At 36.2% G+C, this 25,335-nt stretch overlaps 1 protein-coding gene across 2 annotated transcripts in view; it reads right to left on the bottom strand.

Moving 5' to 3' along the window:
• LOC129264464 (ATP-dependent RNA helicase TDRD9-like) overlaps window positions 1-25,335 on the bottom strand; it is a 70,802-nt gene that overhangs the window by 1,496 nt on the left and 43,971 nt on the right. For both annotated transcript variants that reach the window (XM_064102640.1, XM_054902345.2), the window contains 14 exons: window positions 24,886-24,960; window positions 24,610-24,705; window positions 23,487-23,574; window positions 22,958-23,065; window positions 17,366-17,491; window positions 15,879-15,983; window positions 14,158-14,280; window positions 13,049-13,333; window positions 12,268-12,338; window positions 11,765-11,971; window positions 10,675-10,813; window positions 8,594-8,709; window positions 7,801-7,870; window positions 259-434 (listed from right to left, as the gene is read on the bottom strand). In XM_064102640.1, coding sequence (XP_063958710.1) covers window positions 259-434; window positions 7,801-7,870; window positions 8,594-8,709; window positions 10,675-10,813; window positions 11,765-11,971; window positions 12,268-12,338; window positions 13,049-13,333; window positions 14,158-14,280; window positions 15,879-15,983; window positions 17,366-17,491; window positions 22,958-23,065; window positions 23,487-23,574; window positions 24,610-24,705; window positions 24,886-24,960 — 1,785 coding nt within the window. The remainder of the gene's footprint in view (window positions 1-258; window positions 435-7,800; window positions 7,871-8,593; window positions 8,710-10,674; window positions 10,814-11,764; window positions 11,972-12,267; window positions 12,339-13,048; window positions 13,334-14,157; window positions 14,281-15,878; window positions 15,984-17,365; window positions 17,492-22,957; window positions 23,066-23,486; window positions 23,575-24,609; window positions 24,706-24,885; window positions 24,961-25,335) is intronic.

Here is a 25,335-nt window from a genome sequence, read left to right as displayed (position 1 = left end):
GCGATGATGATGGTGGTGATGATGGTGGTGATGGCGATGATGATGGTGATTATGGTGATGATGATGATGGTAGTACATGTTAGTAATGGTAATGATAATGATAAGGGTTATTATATCTTGAACAGGGAATTTCAATAGGGGAATTTCACAGGCAGCACAGCAGGTGATGTGGCCTTGGACTAACACAAGCCCTAGGCCCATGCCTCTCTCCCGTGTATGGAAAAACAAATGTAAATGAATGCAGTGAGCCTGTCTTACCTGCTTGCTCTCTCATGGAGATCCTCTAGATGTTCTTTCAGCCTGGCTATCTCTTCATCTTCCTCAGGATCTTCAGGACTCTCTAGGTACACACCATTGTGAAACTGGTAGAGCATTGGGAAATTATCCTCGGTGAAGTCTTCCTTCATGATAGGCATGATGGATGCCTCATCAAGCTGAGATTAAACAAAAACAAAAACATAAAACAACTCAAATAACAAGTGGAACAGCTCTGGCCGTCTTGCCTCCTGAATGACAGAATTCAATACAGCAGGAATGTTGACGATGTCATATTGAAATATCAAACACTTTTCATTATCATTAATCCTTTGAACGCTGAAAATTTCATCCAAATCGGATCTAAAATAAGAAAGTTTTGACGTTTTAAAGTTTCGCTTATTTTTCACAAATCAGTGACATGCAAATGAGAGAGTCGATGATGTCCCTCACTCACTATTTCCTTTGTCTTTTTATTTTTTGAATGATACAATTTTTCAATTTTTACAGATTTGACAATAAGGACCAACTGGACTGAATCATAAATTGTTATAATATTGGCAATTCCACATGTTCAAGGAGGAAAAAACTTAGTTTCACATGAAAATAAGGAGAAAATTAGAATATTTCACATTTTATAAAATAAAATACAAAAGAAATAGGGAGTGGATGATGTCATCAGTCCCCTAATCTGCATACCGACCAGGGTGTGCATACATGTATAACTGTTTTGTGAAATTAAGCAAAATTTTTAAATGTCATAACTTTAATATTTTACATCCGATTTTGACGAAATTGTCAGTGCTATATATGCTGGTTGAATTTTTCTCTTCTTATTCAAATCAAATTTTTGTTGGGGTGGACTTGTCCTTTAAGATTTGATGTTGATGAAGTCACCACCATTAGAAAAGTGGCATAGATCTACGTTTCACTTCTGAATTGCAGGCATGAAAAAAATAGCTGAGCAAGGGGGCTAGATATGAAACAATGGCAGTTTTGATAGTAAACAGTTGGAAAAAAAAACACTGGACTCTACACTTATGTATGAATGGAATATTAAATGATACAAATGCTACTCTTCCTTGAATCATGCACTTCACATTTTACCACGATCTCTTTAAAACCTAAAGATCATGCCATGCCCCAAATTAACCATATTAAAAAGGTGAAAGCACCCCATCTTATACTGTAAATACCTGTTTATAAAGAATTACACTAATCGGTGTTGTGGAATGACTACCGGCCTATGTCACATGAAAAGTATGAATACCATGTTGGAGCAAAAGGGATGTATGTAGGATTTAACAAAAAATAGATGACATGAACCACCATTTATAACCTAATAGATTCAGTTTACAACAAAATCAAGAAACATACAATGGTATACAAATAACGAATGTTTATGAGTGCAATGGACAGAATATTTCATGAGGTGAAAGTTGATGATCTATTCAATGAGGCGTAGCTGGGTTGAACCTTTTCATCTCTCACTGAATAAAACATTCTGTCCATTGCGCGATTGACAAAACATTCATTATTTTGTTTTATATGACATCTGAATATGGATCCTTGTCATTTGACATTTAAGAATTTAGAAGTCAAAGTTCATACAGTTTAAGCAGCTGGGCGGGCGCAGTCTGCAGATTGCCACATAAATACACAGTAATACACATTGCAAGTGCGAATGAATTCACGTGTAATGCCGGTGGTCTTAGCACGCGTGCAATTGACAAAATCGTATGGATCCAAAATTGCACAATGAATGGAGCCAAATTGTATGTTTGATGATGTCATTGTAAAATGGGTCGAATGATCAATATCAAACAACCAATCAAATGGCAAGGATCTATCTAGGTGTCATAAAAAATAAAATGACAAATCCCACCTGTGCCTGCAAAGAACATAACAGTAAAAAGGTCTTAACTCAATCAGTGATTTTGAGAACAGTGATATCAAGTCATTTTCTTAATGCTGTATATATTCGCTTACAGCAAGAAGGTAAACCATGCCTGCTTATAATATCATACGTAATCTAAATGAGAAACTTTACACTCAAGTCCTGGATAGATGTGATTGAAAAAAATCCTTAAACATCATTGTTCTCAAATTCAAATTTTTAAGCCAAGGCTTTCTGCCTGTCAACTCTTAGAATACCAATGTTGATTCATTTACAAATTTAGTATTACATAGCGGCCAATCTTTCAAATAAACTGGGATCTCGAGACAAATTGAAGTGAATTTCAATACAGTTGTTTTTCTTTAAATTACATGTACCAGGGAGAAAGTGATGAATTAATATTTACTGTATATAGGAAACATTTCTGAAGCAAGGAATAACCTGGGGGTGTTTCACAAACAATGAAGTGTGACTTAGAGTCGTGCTTAAATGCCAGCGTTCACATGTTATTTTAATAATACATTATCTGATTGATAGACACACAGCAATGCGTGTCCAGTACGCATGATCTGAACAATGCAAAGATGGGTTTTATAACGCACCCAACTGAGTACGACTCTTAAGTCACACTTCATTCTATGTGAAACACACCCATGGTAGTAGATAATTTGTGCAACCCACAATACTGCCAGCAGGCCATATTACCCAGCACACATCACAAATACTAGACAATGCCTTTTCCAATTAGGGTTTCATGCCAGTGTGTTGGCTCAGTTGGTAGTGTGTGCGTCTCACAACCGGAAGGTCAGAAGTTCAAACCCGGCCGCATCAAACCAAAAGAAATTAAAAGATGGGAGTAGCTGCTACCCTGTTTGGCGTTCAACGATTAAAGGGATACAGCCTCATTGATCTGGGGCTGCACAGTGGCTGCCGGGCCCACGATCAATTGGGCAAAGCAAATTTTGGGGGTATTTAATTACATGTCTATTTTGAAAATTAACATATGGATTTCATTTCATTTTCATTTCATCACCTCCTTCACAATGAAAACGGAGCCTTAATAATCCGAAATCACTTAGCCTATAGTTGTGAATTGTAGCTTTTTAATTTCTTTCTTGGAGAGGGGTAAATATCAGACAATAAATCATCAAACAAGGCTCCATCTAAAAAAAAACGGGAGGACGCCGTGCACTTGAGTGTGGTCTAAGCTAGCCAGTTTGAGCTCATGTTCTCTGCCAGAGCTCTGGGTGAGAATTCTATCAGTAATGGCCTAAGTGATGGTGATTTTCCGTTTCAGATAGAGTTTAGATTTCATGTTAATTTTTGAAAAATGTCAAAAAACTTTATGATTTCTTCATTGTGATGAATATTTAAGTTATTAATGAATACATTTTCACCAAATTTAGACTCTCCCAGAATGAAAGGCATTTTCTGTGGGGTCTGCGTTTTCAAATAACTTGTGAAAAACTTAAGGTACATGAACCTACAATACACTACATAGCCTGTGGCTATGTGCTGGAATTTGAATAGACTGAGTTAGATATTGATTTCATTTCTTCATTTCTTTAACATAATTTATATGCAATCCAAGTGCACCTCACAGTCACAATCACACACAAACACTCACCCACACCCGTGATTCTAACTATGAAAAAAAACCTTAAAAATTATTTATTTTTTTCTAAATTTATTATTATTTGATCTGAATTCTTTCTTTCTTCATCTCTCTCTTTTTTATATTTTTATTTTATTCATTTATTTTTATCATTATTTTTTTTTTTTTGGGGGGGGGTTCATTGTTCGTGGTTCATTAAAGATGAAAAATAAATAAGCCCATGTACCGTAAGGGTACTAGTATTCAACCCGTTTGGAGAGTTTCTTCAAATATACAGAAATATAGAATTTACCTGAATTTTAGACCTGTCTTATTTCCAAGAGCAAATGCTGGTTATTCTTTTCCGTTATTTTTTTCTTCAACCAGTTTACTGTGTGCGCGGGCGATCGAATTATACGACGACGGTTTTTGGCACTAGTATTCAATCCGTCGGCACTAGTATTCAACCTAGTGATGAAACTTTGGCCCTGTCTCTCAATCTGACCTTGTCCCAACCGACTATGGACTAGACCATTTGAGATGAAACCAAACAGGGAATTAATCAAAGCAAGAGACTTACATAGATCTAGATCTAATTTAGCAATCCAAACCCTTTTAAGATTTGCTATCAATCCTCACTAGGTTGAATACTAGTACCATTCAGTGCAAAAGGCCATCGCCGCATAATTCAATCCTCTGCACATACAGTCGACAGATTGATAAAGAAAATACTGACAACAGATTACCCTGGAAATAACAAAGGTATGAAATTAAGATAAATTCCCTATTTCTAAATATTTTGGGGAATATGTCAAAATCTTTGAACTATGCCGGGTTGAATACTAGTACCCATACGGTATGTGTGGTTGTAAAAGGGATGTGGAGTGAGGGTGTCAAAACACACTTAAACATTTAAATCTGATTTCTTAAATGTTTGAATAAGCCTAATACTTAGCATGCTATTCATGTACTAATTAAAAAATTGCAGGAGCTGCGCTTACTATAAAAAAATTTGCGGTCTGGTTCACCGTTATATATATTATTTTTAATCGCCCCCGGTTCCTGTAAAAAGCCCGTGAGCCGGGGGAAATTTTTTTGAAAAATTGCCCCCGGTCTGCAGCTGCTTATTTCAAGGCTTGGTACGAGGATGCACAGTAATCATGTTAATTCATTGTCGTCATTCAGGAATTAATGCAGATAATTGAACCTACTGGTCCAAAAAACCAAAAATGCAACATGAAAACCAACTCTGTTTCATCTTTTGTGAAAAATAATTACAAGTGAGTCAGCGAGAACCAGCTAGATGAAGCACTGGATCATCACAGACGATCCAATTACAGTGTAAAATGCACGATGATGTGCTGTCTTCACTAAAACATTTGATGCCTATAATTTGGCGATAATATCAATAGTCTTGAATATTGATCAATTTTGATCATATTTATCTAGCAGATCGCCAATAATATAACTACATTACTTGGGTTCCTGTTTGCAAACATCACTGGCTGTCTGTCAAGCCTGCAATTTTCTAAAGAAAGCATCTGGGCCCCATCTCACAAAGAGTTACGATTGATCCAATCAATATCAACTATAAAGAAATCCATCCATACCATAATTTTTTTTCTACAGGAAATTTGCCCAATCTCCTTTGAAAGAGAATCACGCTGAATCTTCAAAAGAACAATGATTGTACGAATATGCATCATATCTAGAAAATATCTTGAACAAACTTGATTTAAGATGTTGACATTGCTGGCCATCCGTAGTTGAGGTTGATCAGATCAATCGCAACTCTTTGTAAGACAGGGCCCTGTTCTTAAACCATGAATGCCCATTGACAACAATAGTGCAATATCTTTTTCTCTTTTTTTGGCAGATGGTAATATTACCAACTACTAATAATAGTTATCAAAATAAGGCCTCTGTCTAGGAATAATCTATTCCAAGGTGTATTACCATTAACGGCTTCAGATTAAGCTGCCATTTACAGCATTGGGCATTCAAGGGTCTTACAAAGAGTTGTGATTGATCCAATCAGTCACAACTGTGGATGGCCAGCAACGTCAATATCTATTATGAATGTTCGTTCAAATTATTTTCCAACTATGATGTATATTCTTGCATTCCTTGTTTTCTTGAAAATTCACTATGCTTCTCATTGTTTACAAAGGACATTGTGCAAATTTTCTGTAGAAAAAATTACGACACTGATGGATTTCCTTAGAGTTACAATGATTGGATCAATCGTAACACTTTGTAAGACGGGGCCAAGGAATCAATCCTAGTGAGTACCCATTTACCTCACTTGAGTTGAGTGCAGCACAATATGGATCAACTTCTGTAGGAAATTATGCCATGGCTGGGATTTGAACCAAAGACCCTCTGTTTCAAAGTTGGAGACTAATCCACTGGGCCAAAATGCTCAACAGGGTAGGTCAAATAAATCATTTATGTATGCCCTGAGTAAGACACTGATAGTCACCACTTGTTCTAGACCACTTTCAAATCCTTATTGTTTCTAGAAGTTGAAATTATGGTCTCTACCTTCAGATGAACCAAAAGTGGTCAGGAATTTAATACACCAGGGGCCCGTCTTACAAAGAGATGCAATTGATCCGATCAATCGCAACTATGTTAAGCCATCAACATCTAAAATATATGTTTGTTCAAAATATTTTCCAGATATGACGTATATTCATACATTCAGTTTTCTTCAAAATTCAGTTTGCTTCTCTTTGTTTTCAAAGGACATTGTGCAAATTTCCTAGAGAAAAAATTATGACGTTGATTGATTTCCATACACTTGAGATTGATCGAATCAATCGTAACTCTTTGTAAGACGGAGCCCAGGGCCCCCCGTCTTACAAAGGGCTACGATGATACAATGGAAATGGTATATGGAAATCCATCAATGTCATAACTTTTTTCGCAGGATATTGGCACAATGTCTTCTGTATGTTCAAGAAAAAGTTGAATGTATAAATATGCATCATATCTCGAAAATTTTTGGACCAAACAGACAATTTAGAAGTTGACGTAGCTGGATTTCCATAGTTGCAATTGATCGGATCAATCATAACTCTTTGTAAGACAGGCCCCAGGACTGACCACGGAAAGGAACAATCGAAATTTACTTCCCTACCCCAGGTACATGTGTAGGCCTCAGTCGGACCTCAGCCAAGCAATTTTCTAGATGTAACAGGTGGGTGGTGACCTAAAACTTCAGCGTGGGTGGTCAGACATCCCTTGTCAAACAGGTTCGAGTCCTACCTCCGGTAGGCAAAAACAGGGCTCTATGTCACAACAAGTGGAATGCCCCTGGAAGTCTCGCCTGCATTGTGTACTTCAACAACTCATGATAGGGCTTACAGGAAATGTGGGTTAACTGGAATTACATCTTGTCCAACAGATTAATAGCAATGCCACACACTAATACTTACATGTACAGTATGTTATTGAAGAAGTTTAACTATAAAAAGGTAATATGGGTACATTTCAATCAAGAATGTAACAAACTGAATGAAAATTACAGACAGTGGCGGATCCAGGTGGGGGGGGGGGCACATCCTATATTTTTTGGGGAATAATTTTTCCTGTACAAAATGCTCCCCCCCCCCCATTTGGAAAATCCTGGTTCCCCCTTGACTGCAGAAATGATGTTGGTTAACTTATCACAGGCATTGAGACAACGATATCCAATACCTGTAAAATAACCTTTTTTCTGACTGAAGATATATCATCAACTTTAAAGAATTGATGGATGTCAGGGCCCCGTCTTACAAAGAGTTACGATTGATCCAATCAATCCCAAGTATATGGAAATCCATCAATGTTATAATTTTTCCTTCAGGAAATTTGCTCAATGTCCTATGAAAACAAAGAGAATCATACTGAATTGTCAAGAAAAAACAGTGAATGTATGAATATACCTCAATTCTAGAAAATATATTGAACAAACTTGTATTTTAGATGTTGATGTTGCTGGCTTTCCATAGTTGTGATTGATCGGATCAATTGCAACTCTTTGTAAGATGGACCCCAGTGTTATATTTACCTGGTCCCATGCATAGGAATGTCGGTAGTTTACTGGGTTGTCAACACGTGTGCGTTTGGCTGTGAACAATCTAAAATGAATGATAAAAAGGATCGATTGAGAGTTTATTAAACAGAATAAAAGCATGCCAAAAGAAAGAACTAATTAGTTAGCTGCTGGCATATTGACCTGAATTATATAGATGTAAAATATGTGATCTGCCACTCGAAAACCAACAAGAAGTCAACCATAATGAATTTTACAAATTTTTATGGAGCTAGAAAAGTACCTTATACTATGCGAATCAATATAGCAGCATTGCTGAGTTTGAAGGCAACTAAGATTTTAAAAATCATTTAAAAAAAAACATTCGCTTAATTATAAAATACCCTTTGACCTTGGTCACATGACCTGAAAAGCAAGCAAGATGGTCAGAAATACTTGATTACCCTTATGCACAAGTCCTAAGAAATAGATCCATTTACTTTCAAATTTAACCTTGGTTAAGATCCCAATATTGGCGATGCTGACATGGCTGTTGGAAAAGTGGTGCCCATGTCTCGCTTCTGCTATTCAGGCGAGACAAAAATGATATATGACTTGTCAAAATTGATAAACAAGAACCAACACAAGTACTTGATTGATTACAGAAGACGTTTAGTAAGAGTTTCAAATTTTCCATGTAAACTTTACATTTGTGAGAGACGAAGCACGAAGGATGGATGGACGTTTGCCATTAGGATTCTTTCAGTTCTGGTGCGAGAAATAAAATTCTGTAAATTCTTGAAAAAAAGTTTTCAGCGTAGAATCTTACCCAATGAGAGCATCCCTGGCCTGGCATTGAATCTGATGTGTAGCATTGGCTCCCCACTGAGCTATGTAATCTTTGGAGGCAAGAGCTAGGTTGATAGCAAATCTCAGTCCATTCATCTAATACACAAACACACAGGAACAGAAGAGGTACACAGCTTTCATACAGATCACCATTACTCTACTTTTCCTCCTCAAGTTTCATGAGAATTAGTTAAAAAGTAGTTCGAAGTAGTTCGAAACGCAAGATTTTTGCCTAATTTTTGCTTCAATATACCGTTACCATGGCAAGACTTTGTCCAACACATGCGAAAAAAGTGCATATTGCATATCTTTTTGCAAAAGAGCAGCGGGTGTTCAAAATCTCATGAGAATTGGTTAAAAATTGAGGAAGTAGTTCGAAGCGCAAGATTTGCAACGAACGGAGGGACCAACCAACCGTACACTGATTTCTATGTACCCCCTTCAAACATTGCTTGGCTGGGGTATAATAAAGTGTGAACATTACTTGAGTGAAAATGAATAATAAAAGCACAATTTTAAGCGAAACACACAATAGTAAAAGAGATAGCAGTGATCTCATGAAGTCAAAGTTATTCTGCCTTTTCTCTTCAAATTGGCAACCATTGCTGATTCCAATATTCATTCTCATACTTTGAAAAAATAATATGTGGACATAGCATTAGTCAAAACAAATGATAAAAGCACAATCAAATTTTTAATGAAACACACATAATCAAACAGAGATAGTATAGATTTTGTAAGGTCAAAGTTATTCTGCATTTGCTTCTCAAATGGCCACAATAGTTAATTTTCTTTTTAATTTCATCCTTTAACAAAAATAAAATGTGAACAATACATAAGCCAAAATTTTAAATGAAACACACACATAGGATGGAAAGACATATACAACATTCATTAGGTCCCTAAAATTAGCAATCATAAACTTAGACATATCATAAGTCAAAATGAATGATACCAAAATATTGAAAAAAAAAGTTGCCAATTTGAAGTTAACAGTGATTCCTTTGTTTCTGTTGTGTTTCCATTTGAGAGCATGTAATGATTAGCTTAAGTAAAAAAAAAAAACCAGCATCAAATACTGTCCTGACATTAGTGTCAAAATTGTGGGTACATTTTTTTCTCTTTCTGATCAATTCTAATTACTTAAGATGTTTCTGTATCATCATTTGTACAAATTTCATAATACAAGGATGTAAAATGTAAATGAGACTATCAGGTCAGTTGGATGTTTCATAAAGCTGTTCGCAAATTACGAGAAACTTTCACAAATCACTGGGGATCCTTTTTGGTGGTAAATGATGTTCACCAAATTTTCATTGATGTTGATTCAGCACTTTGATTCAGTTGTTTGTAAAGTCGCTTGTAACTTCCAAACAATCTCTACGAGACAACCACCAGGACTGCTGGCGTGGGTTTGAAATACATGACCCTCTGCTTAAAAAGTGAGGCTCGGGACCACACCACATTGGAGGCTTATACAGTGCATCCCAGAAAAAGGAAACCGGGATTCCCACAACTTTTTTTCTTCAGAATCAAACTAATTACGATATTTCATTTACATCATCATACAATTCAATTATTCCTCTACATTTTGATACCCAATATGTGACAAACACTTCACGCATTAATGAGCAAGAGGAGTTTGAAATTTCAATGTCAAAATCAGGTTGCGCAAAAAAATTGGACAAGATTTGTTTGTGATACGACAACTGCGCTTATTGGACGACTGACTCATCATCATTTTTTTGTATTCTGTTAAGTTTCTCTCTCTGATCCCTGAAATGAGAGTCGCTTCAGATTCTTACATGAGTTTCTGCGCAATTTGTTATTGATAGGCCTCAACATCTATTATTTGTAACCTGCCATGTGTGAATGATTTGCTAAGCTGTTGGTCTCAAATTAAAGATGAGATTCCACTCTTACCATAAGTTTCAAATTCATAGTAAAAACATGTTTAATAATTGTGTAATTCATCTCTGAAAACTGGTTTCCTTTTTTGTGGGACGCACTGTATACTGTGAAATGCTCAAATTATTTAGAAGATATGGAAAAGATAGGTACCTTGGATACATCTTCTTTCTTGATCTTTGTATCAAAGGCAAGCTCTATATCATGATCAGGCAGCATGGGCGATTGAGCAACGGGGTCCCATCCGAGTCCGCACAGTAGACCAGTCAACCGGGTCATCTTGCTATTCGTTCTGTTCAAATGCAAACCATGATCCAAATACTGTTAAGAATTGGGGATTTCATTAACGGTCTTGGAGTCTGAAGCTGAAAATTAAGCCTGGTGGAGCATTTCATGAAATGACTTGTCAGATGTTTTATCCATCAAAAGTTTGTTTATCTGACACAACATGTAATAACAGTCTACATTGCATTTTTGCATTAAAAGGATAAATCCATAAGATCATGTGGTATTCCAAGCATACTTTTATTCAGATATCAAAATACATGTAAGAGCAATATGCTAGATACCCTCCATTGTATGGTACTTAATTTAAGCAATTATTTAATCATTGTAATTTTTGCCTTCACACTTTTCATATTTGATCTCCATGTACCAAATAACATCATGAAAGTCCCCCCTGGGCCTCCAAAGCCTGAAACTTAGTGATTGATTTGGGGGTGAGTTCTATGATTCATACACAATAATCAATGAAATCAAGTTCAAGTTCAAGTTTTATTTAAACCATCAAACAAGAGACATATTACACAGATTAACAAAAAATAAGAAGACATGATAGGTTTGGTAACCCATAGATGCAGAGCTTGTGAGAGGGACCCCTTTTATAGAACATTACAACAAGAATGTGATGAAAAATGTATACAATGATAATCTAGAGAGTAAATAAATAATACATACAAAAATCCACACACACATACACACACAAACACATGGTTTATCAAGATTCAATTTAAGATATTTTGTAATCTTGCAAATAAATATTTTCGACATGAATTTTTAAATATGGGCAGTGTTGGACTGGATCTAATGCTTTGTGGGAACTTATTCCATTCTTTGATACAAACTATCACAAAAGAATTCAAAGCATTATTTGTTCTTGCAAGTGGTTGGAGGATATCAATCTTAGATATCAGCCCCGCAATCAATCAATAAGATTTATGTTACAGGACCTTGGTCAACATACCTGAGCTCAATCGTTGGAGCGAAGAGCATACAGATTAGAGCAGGTAGATCAGGTATGTTTGGCATCAAGGTCGTATTCCTGGCTTGGAGGACGGTAGCTGTTGGATTCAGACCTACATGAGATGATACCATCATTTTCTCGTGTTTGTCTTCTGGTTCTGTGCTGAGAGCTACAGAGTTCACGCTGTTGCGGTCAACTCGGCATGTCCTAGTAGTAGTAATAGTCAATGTACATATTGTTATGACGTAACAATGTAAATGGGTGAAATGGCTGAAATATCACGGCAAAAGAGGAAAGGAAATATAATACAATAAATGTAGGCTTTGCAGAACAAAATATCTGTAAATACACAAAATTTATTTGATGATTCATTTATGTCTGCAATTAAATTCAAAATGGTATTTAAAGGTCTTATACTTTATAAAGTATTTATTACTTTTCTTCAATCAAAATGATACTCTATCACAAGGAGCATAAGATTTGATAAAATTAATAGAACTTACTTGAGTCTACCCACTCTTGTCATGCTGGCAAAATTGATCTCATATGGGCTGTGTGGACCATGAAGATATACCTTGGAAGAAAAAGTAAACTTAATTAACATCAGAATTTTTTTTCTTCACCATAACAGCATGCGGAAAGTGTGCAGTAAAGAAAATAAAATCAAACATTGTTATTTCATAATATATTTCAATGATTAGAGCAGAGTTGGAATATGCCATAGTTAAACTGGACGTCAGAATATGGGCCATTGTCTACTTTACTTCTTTTTTTTGGGTGAAAACATTTAATACCCACATAAACAAAAGGTAATAACAAAGAGGGACTATACGCAGTAAAAAAACCCACCACCACCATAACAAAAAATAGGTTATTTATATAGCGCACATATCCACTTTGTCAGCTGTTCAAGGCGCTCCTACGTTACCCCTGCTAAGCTTAGTCTACCGATTCTGGTGCTGACAGCTTTGTGAGGAATTAATTCCTGCTGGTACCCATGAACCTTGCTTGGTGCAGTTCATGGATTAATTTCTTGTGGAGGGAAATTATGCTGGGGCTGGGATTAGAACCCATGATTCTCTTGCTTCAAAGTCGGTATACTAATCAACAAGGCCCCAACGCTCCACAAAAGGTAGTAAGACTAGTAGCAAGTCCAAACTTTTAATTTTCTTATCCAAATCAACAAAGGTGGCTCATCCGACCTAACACTTCTTCCACCGTCCACCTTCTATGTTAAACAGAAGATTTAAAAAATCAAAGGTTTTGATTTGGATACCACCTCACCTTGCCTCTCCTCTTGTGCCTCCCCTGATCACCCTGTCCAACGTTCATCTGTCTCCAAGAGTCTTCCTCGAACGACCGTGGTACTTGATCGGGATGTACGATGTGCTGTCTTCGCGTCTCTTCCCGTGCCATCTCTCTCTGTAAGCGATTCACCTTAGAGAGATGAGGCTCCTCCGCTTGCTCAGCAATCTCCATCTGGATCAGGAGCTCCTGGATGTGGAGCTCGGGCTCCACGTGGGTGTTGTACAGGTCGAGTCTCACTACCCCATCAACAACCGAGAAGATCTGTAGAAATGCAATGGAATTGGAAGGCTTTGATTTATATATGTATTAGGTTCCATCATTATTAATCAATCATCATCATCATCATCATCATCTTCATCATCATCAACATGACCATCATCATCCTCATCATCATCACCATCATCATCATCATCATCATCATCAATATCATCTATTAAAATCAGCATTTTCCCTTTTACAAAGCTTTACACTGACATTGCGCCATGAAGACACTCCCACCTTTTTTTCCATCTTAAGCCCAGTGCACACTATGCGATACGATGCGACGCAATTTTTCGATAAATCGCATTTTGCTTTGTGGCAGGCCTCGTGGTCTGAGTAAAGTCCAAATCGGCTTGAAGTCAAAGCCGATGATGACGTCATTATGATTTGGATTTGAATTTGCTTTTATTCCTACAGGGAAGCTCGAACTAGCCTGAATTTTTATTTCAGTAGTCCTTCCACTATCTGAACCCTGATCGCTAAGATTTAATTGGTAGGAATGTTCAAATCAAATGTTATTACAAACTTCTTTGAAATTGGGATCGCAATGAATCGCATAGTCTGCGCCGGGCTTTACGATATATGTTACTCCCCTCTCATCATATCCTTGGGAGTGTTTCATCAACATTTTCATCCGACAAGTTGTCAGATCTGACAACTTTCCTTGATTTTGATTGGCTGAGAGGCATTGTTAATATGGAAACTTTTGGATAAAACGTCTGACAAGTCCCTTCATGAAACGCTCCCCTGGTTCGCCCACACACAATGCATACCCTTTCTCCACTCCCAGGGGAGCATTGCAACAAGACAAACTCAAATCTCACCTTGGCTTGGAAAGATATGTTCTGGATGATGTTCTCTTCGAGGACTGTTCTGGCCTTCGGAAGCCACTGGTTATGAGGCAGCTTGTAGAGAGGCTTGATGCCGGCTAGAACACACTCAAAGGCCTACGTAGAATAGCACAAAAGATTGATTGACTGATATTTTATTTCCAATGAAAAATCACAAGCAACACAAAATAAATACATTCAAACTATATACTTAAAACCAATTGAAAAAAAAGCATAACACATTGTTACATAGTGACAAGACACTTGCTCCTGCAACATTTGTTCCGGTCTTAAAATCTCACAGGGCGTAGCCAGGGTTTGAGCTAGGACTGTATGAGAGTTTTTGTTTCAGAAAAATGTAAAGATAAGGATTAGGCTTTATTTAGTTTTGGAGGTTAAGTTTCATGCTTGGCTTAACATGCAGATTTTCCATCAGGGCAATTGTCGCCAGAGCAAATGTCATTGAACCTCTTAACATGGGTATATGAATGTAAAATTTATTTAGCGAAATACAATAAAAACAGAAAGCTACAGAGAGCTTGATTGGGGGTTATCCAAGTACATTGTGATGATAAAAGAAAAAATAGTTCACAAGTTGTATACATGTAGCTCATGTCAGCTAGTAATGGTCAAGTACATAAACAGAAAATATGAGGCAAAGGCAAAGAATCCATTTAATCAACGCATACTTCATGGTCTATATCCACTTGGTCTATTACTGATTTGGTCTAAACATTGATTGGTCTAACACACTAACCGTCACTTGGTCTATTATCAATTTGGACTAAACATTGATTGGTCTAACACACTAACCGTCACTTGGTCTATTATCAATTTGGACTAAACATGTATTGGTCTAACACACTAACCATCACTTGGTCTATTATCAATTTGGTCCAAACACTGATTGGTCTAACACACTAACCGTCACTTGGTCTATTATCAATTTGGTCTAAACATTGATTGGTCTAACACACTAACCATCACTTGGTCTATTATCAATTTGGTCTAACACACTAACCGTCACTTGGTCTATTATCAATTTGGTCTAAACATTAATTGGTCTGACACACTAACCGTCACTTGGTCTATTATCAATTTGGTCTAAACATTATTTGGTCTAACAACGTCACTTGGTCTATTACTCACTTTGTCTGACTGTCATTTAGTCTATCAGCAAGATGGTCTAATTTCCGCTTTATTTACTTATTATTTTGCACTTTGTCAAATGAAAATTTGATTCATAAACACAGGGGCCACGGAACGGTTTTCAAAGGGGGGGGGGGGCTGACCATGCAAAAAATTGTATGGTAATTTTTACATTTTTGTACAGCCCCCCACGGGCCCTGAAACAGGCATCTAATCATATAGACTAAGGGGGTGTTGCAAGAAAATATTTGCAATCAATCACAAATATTCTGTTGCAATTTTACAATTGATTGATCACTTTCAACTACAGCAAATAATATTACACTCCTTGTTTCATGGAGCAGATTAGCAATCAATCGCAAAATTTACAATTAATTACACGGCATATGCTTGATTTCGTGAACGAAAATTGACTTGCAATTGATCGCAAGTTTCTTGCAACGCCCCATAACTGGTGTTATACCAAGTGATAACCTCACTACAAATCAGACAAAATAGTAAATGGGCTGAATGACGATTAGACCAAGAAAGGCATTTTGAAGTTGGATCTGAAGAGGGTTTTTCACCTGGAATGGAATGTTCAGCAGTGACTTGGGTAAGTAGCGCAGGTACTTCTCAGGAATCACTTCCCTGTTGCCGTAGTCTACAAAGAACACCTCCACTTGGTTTCCCTGGAAACAAAACAATCATATTTGAGCATTAATCGCCGAGGGCTGTGGTTGGAAGCCATCTCCTAAATGTTTTGCAAAATACACACAAAGATGGTAGTGCAACACTGCATGCCTTTTTATTGTAGAAATTTTCACATCTTTGCACACCAAATGTGTGATGAACGAGTATGCCATTCTCAAATTATGCAATTTTTTTGTAATTGCACATGGGATTTGAAAATTGCCCAAAAAAATTGAGTTCATGTACAAATACAATACATACTGTGTTTTAAGAATATACTCATAAATGTATGATCACCTAACGATTAATGATTAAAGTCAATTAGTTTTAGTCTGATACTGGTAATGATCCAAATAGTGTCGCCAATTAATTTAATTTTTGCAAAACCCCAAAACAAAAGGATACAAACAACAAAGGAATACATAAGATATACAGTATTAAAAAAATATCAAATTAAAGAAATGAAGCAATTAAATTTGATTCCAATCTTTGTTCAGGTATACTTGATAACACAAGAAAGAGCATCTACATCTACCTTCAATACATGCTCTATAGTAAAAGGTCTGATTTACGCATAAATTAGCATAATTTTCTGAGCTGTATCACCACCCATCCCTTTCTCCTTTATAAATCATTTGCTATTTCAAATCAGGATTTCATAATACTTGCATCGCCAATGTTCACGAGAGGCTTGCTGGTTGACCACATACAAGATAACACAAATCTCGAGTGAGAATTGAAAAAGTAAAGAAATATTTGTATAAACAAAGATTTAAAATAGAAGGGACCAACAGGATTAATCAGTACAACTAAAAGTGAGATAACAGGTAAACTGTAGTGTTTTTTAATACTTTAAAGATAAATACCAGTTTTGGTAACGAGCTCAAAATGAGTTCGAACAGAATCCAATAAAATTACCACTAAAGTGTTTGTATGTATGAATAAAAAATATGTGCCAAGTGACTCTAAAAGAAAATGCCTAATTGCTGAGAAATGAGCAAAATAGGCACGGAGTTCCATCAAACGTCGGGTATTTTTCCGAGCAATATCAATACACTGTCCCACATATGCTTTCCTGTGTTAGTGATCATCAGAATTATCGGTTTTCAGCTAAAATATCAAGAATTCACAAACATAAGTTTATTTCAATGTACCAGATCTCGATCTGTGATAATATTGTGGCCATTAACCTTGATTTTAAAGACTTTCTCATGAAATAATTGTTTGCTGCAACTTCTGTCTTTTAACTTTAAAAGAGAAACATTGTCATTAAAGCATGCTGTTGAGTACATTACGGTCGAACAATACCTCAAGAGTGACGACACAGTGAGGGTGCACTTCACATGCATGTATTATGAAACACACAAATTGAGAGACTAACCTGCATGCTGTCCCTTGAAGGACGTCTGATGTGTAGGATCTTAGCCCTGAAGTATCTGGTTTGGTTATCATCAGTGTACGGGGCAAGCACCAAATCTCCTTCTCTTATCTCATTCATATCTAAAGCCTTGACATTATAATCAAAATTGGTATACATATAATGATAATAATAATAATAATAATAAACACAGCATTTATTATGCGCCATCTATCTAGAGGGATGGAGGAATTATGGGGGAAAAAATAAGTAAAAAAAAAATATATAAAAATCATAATCCACAGGAAAGGGGTAAAATACCAACTTGTAACATTTACAATTTAAAATTTTGGTGAAACATGGTCCCAGAAATCTGCTTTTGTTTGCAATGCAAATATCGCTTGAAGAAATTCAAAGAATTTTCTACCACATTTGTGTTAAAGTTCAGCTCATAAAGCTTTTCAAAATAGCTCAGTAACATTTTCTATTTTCAGAAAAATCACTTGATGAGTACAAACTTTTAATGTCATTGAAAAAAATCCTCTTCAAGATTATGAATGTATTCATATATCTAACCAAGAGGGAGCTTTCGCTCCACGACCCATGACGGATTCAAGAACATAGAAAATATATTTTCAAATGCCCTCCATGAAAATGAACAACCAAGAAGTCTGTCGAAATTTGGTGAATCAAAACTTTAGTTTCGTTGCAATTTTTCGTCAGCTCCAAAACTTGGGACTAAACTGCTGTTCCCGTTCACCAATTTTCTACAAAGACCTCCCAGCTGTTCATTGTAATTTGACTGGCATTATCAATACATTTTACTGTGTTCTCGAATCTGTCGTACATTGAAGAGAAAAAAAATCCCTTATAACAGATTAGATGATGCATTTCTTAACTCATAACCTGCCACGGCCTTGCATGCACGCCGACCCTTCACTGCTTCATACATGCAAGCGCACTATCGATCGACTGCTTTGTACATGACTGATCGCACTTCCTTCCCCTGCTTCGTGCATGACTGCGCACATACGGCATAATGCTAATTGTTTACGCCGATTGCATTGAATTGTGTACGCCGATTGCATTGAATTGTGTATCGCACCCACGCTGAAATAGTTTTTATTGTACGGTGTACGAATCGAGCTATCAGAATACTGCTCTAATAACTACGACTTACATTTGACTTTTTCAAGTTTTTTGCGGGATTTTATGAGCATTATGGCTCAATGGAGGAAGGGGCAGAGACTTTATGACCCAGATGAAGTCAGACAGAGCGATGGTACTGAGGGATGCACAGCCCCGGGCAGATTCGGACTCCGAGGAATCTCTGGCGGAGAGCGAGTCCAAGAGCTCAGACGATGACTACGGTCCCACGCATAGAGATTCGTGTCAAGAAGAAGACGGAACTGATAACTATCAAAACGACTCTGAAAGTTAAACTCCCTCTGCCAGATTATACAGTGCAATAAATTTTGGACATGAAAAAGAATCCCATATGAAAAGCTATAAGACCTAGTAAAATTTTGTACTATCTTATCTGATGCCAGCGCCAAGGTTTTACATTACAATACGCATTACGTTATGATGTGACTTTATTGCAATATAGAGATTTCAGAGTACTATCTACCTAACATTATGCTATATCTTTATTTTCTTGATCGTGCGATTTCATTGCAATCTTACTGTGTCATGTTACCCATCTTATTTTTTAATGCCATAACTTGCAAATTTGTATTGACTAATGCAAATACCGTGTAAAAAAAACAAGTGGAATGCCTCTGGCCGTCTCACCTGCATCACGCGATTCAATATAGCAGCAGTGCTGATTTTGAAAACTACTATAACTCGCACAAGATGTTCAGTGATACTTGGTTACTCTTATTTCCACGTTTTATGAACTAGACCAATACACTTATAGAGATATGATGGCAATTCAACAAATACCCCCAACGTGGCCAAAGTTCTTTGACCTTACATGACCTTTGACCTTGATCATGTGACCTGAAACTCGCACAGGATGTTCAGTGATACTTGATTACTATTATGTCCAAGTTTTATGTACTAGACCAACACACTTTCAAATTTATGGCTGTAATTCAACAAATACCCCAATTTGGCCAAAGTTCATTGACCCTAAATGACCTTTGACCTTGATCATGTGACCTGAAACTTGCACAGGATGTTCAGTAATACTTGATTACTATTATGTCCAAGTTTCATGAATCAGATCCATAAACTTTCAAAGTTATGATGGTAATTCAACAGATACCCCCAATTCGGCCAAAGTTCATTGACCCTAAATGACCTTTGACCTTGGTCATGTGATGTGAAACTCAAGCAGGATGTTCACTAATACTTGATTAACCTTATGCCCAAGTTTCATGAACTAGGTCCATATACTTTCTAAGTTATGATGTCATTTCAAAAACTTAACCTTCGGTTAAGATTTTGAAAATAATTCTCCCAACATGGTCAAAAATCATTGACCCTAAATGACCTTTGACCTTGGTCATGTGACCTAAAACTCAGGCAGGATGTTCAGTGATACTTGATTAACCTTATGTATAAGTTTCATGAACTAGGTCCATATATTTTCTAAGTTATGATGACATTTCAAAAACTTAACCTTAGGTTAAGATTTTGATGTTGATTCCCCCAACATGGTCTAAGTTCATTGACCCTAAATGACCTTTGACCTTGGTCATGTGACATGAAACTCAGACAGGATGTTTAGTAATACTTGATTAACCTTATGGCCAAGTTTCATGAACTAGGTCCATATACTTTCTAAGTTATGCTGTCATTTCAAAAACTTAACCTCAGGTTAAGATTTGGTGTTGACGCCGCCGCCGCCGTCGGAAAAGCGGCGCCTATAGTCTCACTCTGCTATGCAGGTGAGACAAAAATCAGATGTCAGCATGTTACCAGGGTTGTTCTGATTGTACTATCATATTTATATCCTTGATTATTTCATATCATTGCACTGCATAGAGCCCTTTCACTATTTGTTTCTTCATTTTCATTTCATTGTGGTACATACAACATTGTCAGGTCAATATGTAAATTTTAATATTGCAATATTTACTAAAATTCTTGTTTGCATTTTGAATTCTTTCAATAAATAGCTGTAAACCAAATAGATATACAGAACATGTTTATGCAGTTAGGTTCGCATGTTAAGAGTATGCTGTGCCATATGAAAAAAGTGATATTGGAAAGGAGTCATAGCTAAACCAGTGAATGGGAGATTTCAGGATACAAATGAAAGAGAGATGAAGGGGGATGTAAAATGAGCAAGCGAGATGAAAGTGTAAGTGTAAGGGCAAAATTATGACTGCACTTGATTGAAAGAGAGAGTGAGAGTTTATAAACAATTTGGAGATATTCATTCTTACTTCTATACTCATACTTCAAAGTGATATAAATGAAATAGAGACAAACTGATTTCATCCAAAAGAAAAAATAGATTCACTCAAATTCAGCAAAAAAAAAACATTTATCAATATGAATTGGATATAAGACTAGATTAAAAAAAACTATAGCAAAAGAGTGCATGTGATGGATGAGGGGGTAGGAAGGAGAGAGGGAGAGTGAGAAAGAGAGAAAAAAAATACCATAACCACGTATTGAGTTTAATACTATACACGCTTGGAGAAGAGGGGGGGGGGGGAAGAGCTGGTTATGCATTACATCCTTGACTGAAACTATGAATCGTATACCTATCATAATTATATGTACACATCAAATACTAATGTATTTAGGAAGGAATCATATAAAACACTAAAAGAAACTAAAACAATAAGTATTATTAGGCTGCATGGTTACATAAATAAGATGGGATGATTTTTTTTTCATAGATATAAAACGTATTTCAAAAGTGTCTACAAGTCTACTTTCGAATTCTTTCCCTTCTAAACAATCAAGTAAAGCATGTAGTATACAGATGTGATAATTGTTATACAGGTATTGTAAATAGGTAATGCAGGAATTACAAAGAACGAGAGCTACTTGTGAACGTACAAGAGTAATTAGGCTCTACATATAACACAGAAAAATCGATACTTTGTTGTGAGTGGAATTAGGACATAATCCACTCATTTTTTTTGGGGGGGGGGGGGTCAATGGAACAAAACCAAGGAAGTGATAGAAGAGTCAGGGGATTAGAGGAGATTACTTTCTTTCCTATCAAACATTTATGGTCAGGTATAAAAAAAAAATTTAAAAAAAGCTGAGAAAAAATCAACAAGTGGAATGCCTCTGGCCGTCTCACCTGCATCACGCGATTCAATATAGCAGCAGTGCCGATTTTGAAAACTACTATAACTCGCACAAGATGTTCAGTGATACTTGGTTACTTCCACGTTTCCACGTTTTATGAACTAGACCAATACACTTATAGAGATATGATGGCAATTCAACAAATACCCCCAACGTGGCCAAAGTTCTTTGACCTTACATGACCTTTGACCTTGATCATGTGACCTGAAACTCGCACAGGATGTTCAGTGATACTTGATTACTATTATGTCCAAGTTTTATGAACTAGACCAACACACTTTCAAATTTATGGCTGTAATTCAACAAATACCCCAATTTGGCCAAAGTTCATTGACCCTAAATGACCTTTGACCTTGATCATGTGACCTGAAACTTGCACAGGATGTTCAGTAATACTTGATTACTATTATGTCCAAGTTTCATGAATCAGATCCATAAACTTTCAAAGTTATGATGGTAATTCAACAGATACCCCCAATTCGGCCAAAGTTCATTGACCCTAAATGACCTTTGACCTTGGTCATGAGACGTGAAACTCATGCAGAATGTTCAGTGATACTTGATTAACCTTATGTATAAGTTTCATGAACTAGGTCCATATATTTTCTAAGTTATGATGACATTTCAAAAACTTAACCTTAGGTTAAGATTTTGATGTTGATTCCCCCAACATGGTCTAAGTTCATTGACCCTAAATGACCTTTGACCTTGGTCATGTGACATGAAACTCAGGCAGGATGTTCAGTAATACTTGATTAACCTTATGTATAAGTTTCATGAACTAGGTCCATATACTTTCTAAGTTATGCTGTCATTTCAAAAACTTAACCTCAGGTTAAGATTTGGTGTTGACGCCGCCGCCGTCGGAAAAGCGGCGCCTATAGTCTCACTCTGCTATGCAGGTGAGACAATAAAACCACTATTTCATTACTACATGCATGTAGTGTACAGTACAGGAATGTATATGCTAGGATTGCACATAGACACAACACACTAAAACGGTGCACGCAAACAAGTGAGGGACTATACATGAATATTGCTAATTTACAGAAATAAAGCTAGAAAATCATCAGAAAATATGGGCATCAATGGAGAGATTATGAAATTCCCCACAACTTTTATGTACAACTTTTTTTCATATAACCTACGAATGAAAAGTTATAGTGTCTCAAATATGATCAATATTAGAAAATCACTCTCTTGAGCATTACCCAAAATAAACTTGGCAAAGGGGGGATTAGTTGCTGGCACTTAAGGGTTGAGTGCACTGGCAGTAGGTGTGTTGCGTGGGGAGCAGGTATAGAGTTAATAACATAAAAATAGATGTTTTCTTACCTCTAACTCTCTATATCCAGCATCATTAGCTTTCTCAAGGAGAGTCAACATGATCTGTAGGGTTTCTTCATTCATGTAATGAGCCCAGAATCTATTCCCATCTACAACCTGCAATGATGAAATGAAAGGCTTCTTTACTGCTTCTACTCAATTCAATTCATTTATTTCATAATACCATCAAAATGTTTAAAAAAAACATGTACAAAGCATATGATACATCAATTGTAAATAGTGAAAATCTAAGTAAAATCATTATTTTCCACCCAGATAAATCTGAACAAACGCATGCTAAACTCTGTGAAAAGATCTTATGGGCCAATCTTTTCAATTCTACGCAATTTTGTTTAATCAAATTTTGCTTTGATATTTTCTTGATTTCTTCACTTCATTTTTCATAAATTCAAATTTCAAATTTTTGGGGGTGAAAAATTCTGTTTTCCTTAAAATTCTGTGAATTCTTTGTTTTTCCTGAATTTTCATTTCCTTTTTAAGGAAAACTGGGAGAGGTTAAGAAGTATAGATGACTTACAGCAGTAGGCATGATAAGACACCAATCAGTAGAAGCATCTGGGAGGGGTACTTGCTGCGGGCCCCCAGAAGACATGCTGACAGCCGTCCTATATGAGAGACAAGAGGTATCAATCGTACACACACTGAACTAACCTGTCACATATAACTACGACAGAACTGCCAACTTTAATATTCACCTTTAAGGGAGAGTTTAGTGAGGAAGGGAAAGGTCTTTGTTGATTACACTAAATCCAATGAAAGAAATCAATGAATGAATCAGGGAGATGTTGAAAATCTGCAGCTCTTCACACAAATTTTTTTTTGTCATTTTCAGCTAGTAAAATCATTCAATTTAAAGGAAGTCTTTCTGTCAATCAGGAAGACTTGGTATCTGTCAACCAGGAAACCAAACAAATCGGACCAAAACAATTAAATACTTTCATATATCACAAAGTGTTTGTTATGAGTAAACAAAACAAAATATACACAAAGATTCAGGTGGAAATGCATGACATTCAAGCCAGTTGCAGGGTCTATTTCCAAACATGTGCTCATCTATTTCTATGATCTTTAATGTGATCATTTGTAATACAGCTCCGTTTTCATGATTTTAAAGAGTTGGGTTTATTCAAATGGACCAGGAGAGCATTTCATGAAAGGACTTGTTTGGCGAATTATCCGACTAAGTGTGTTTTATATAACAGCTACCATAGCATAAGTGCTTCTCAGCCAATTAGAATAAAGCACATTGTCAGATCTGACATCTAATCGGACAATTTGCTGATGAAATGCTCTCCAGAACTAGATCTATGATGATATGGGGTGATTTCTACTCCAGTGTTGGTGTTGAAATTTGGATTGCTTCCCCTAGCTCCAAAACTTATTCATAGTTTGTAAAACTGATCCAAATCACATTACTGACATCTCAACAACTAGTGAGTGACTTTTCGGGACCATCTTCATTTTATGTTTGGCATTATAATCGTGTAAAATTGACCTAACACCAACACCCAAAGGTCAACACTGAACTTGAAATCACCCATTGTGACAATTAACCTTAATTTCATATACACCTTTGTGAAATCATTCTTTGCCACAACTACAATCATTTAGCTCTAAACCATCCTGTGGTAAAGTATTACCTGTGTGATTTGAAGTGTCCCCTTCCAACGTTTGATTCCACTTTGGTCTCCTGATCTATCTCAAAGACACCCAACTCCAATGGCATCTTCAGATGTCTGCAAGAAAACACAGAATTCAAATTTGATAGGTCAGTAAAACATTGAAATAATCTTGTCCAAGTCATGTTTTTTCTTCATAGAAATATGAACTATTGTTATTAGAATGTCATATATAGCAAAGAGAATATACATGATAATAAAGAACTATGAATAAATATGAATACCATATATATATACCTCATTTTGACAGCATGGTAGACAGCTGGTAGGATGGCACTGTAATCACTCTGTCTTTCAAACTGGACAAACAACCTGAAGATAATGAACAATTGATTTATTAAAACAATAAAATCCAACAGACAAGTTTCAAATACATGTATATGAAGTTTTTATTTCTCATACTAAGCACTCAAACAATTTCAAAATTTATCAAATATGGACTGGGAATGAATTTCATTATACAAATTATATTAAACTATTCTTTTTCTTCCCTTCCATTTTTTAACTTTTAAAATTTGCAGAGAATAGTGGTAATATATACGGACAAGTTACATGTAAAAGAGTACAGTGAGTGATTGTTAAGTAGAATTAATTTATGTACAAATATTGTGATTTAATCTAAATCATTGTTTAATATATGGTAAAGTCATAATTCATTAGGGGCTAACTTCGATTGGCATTCTACTA

Source organism: Lytechinus pictus, chromosome 7 (genome assembly GCF_037042905.1).
Source record: "Lytechinus pictus isolate F3 Inbred chromosome 7, Lp3.0, whole genome shotgun sequence".
NCBI lineage: Eukaryota > Metazoa > Echinodermata > Echinoidea > Temnopleuroida > Toxopneustidae > Lytechinus > Lytechinus pictus.
Note: the sequence above shows the minus strand (reverse complement) of the source record. Positions and strands in the feature narration are given on the sequence as shown.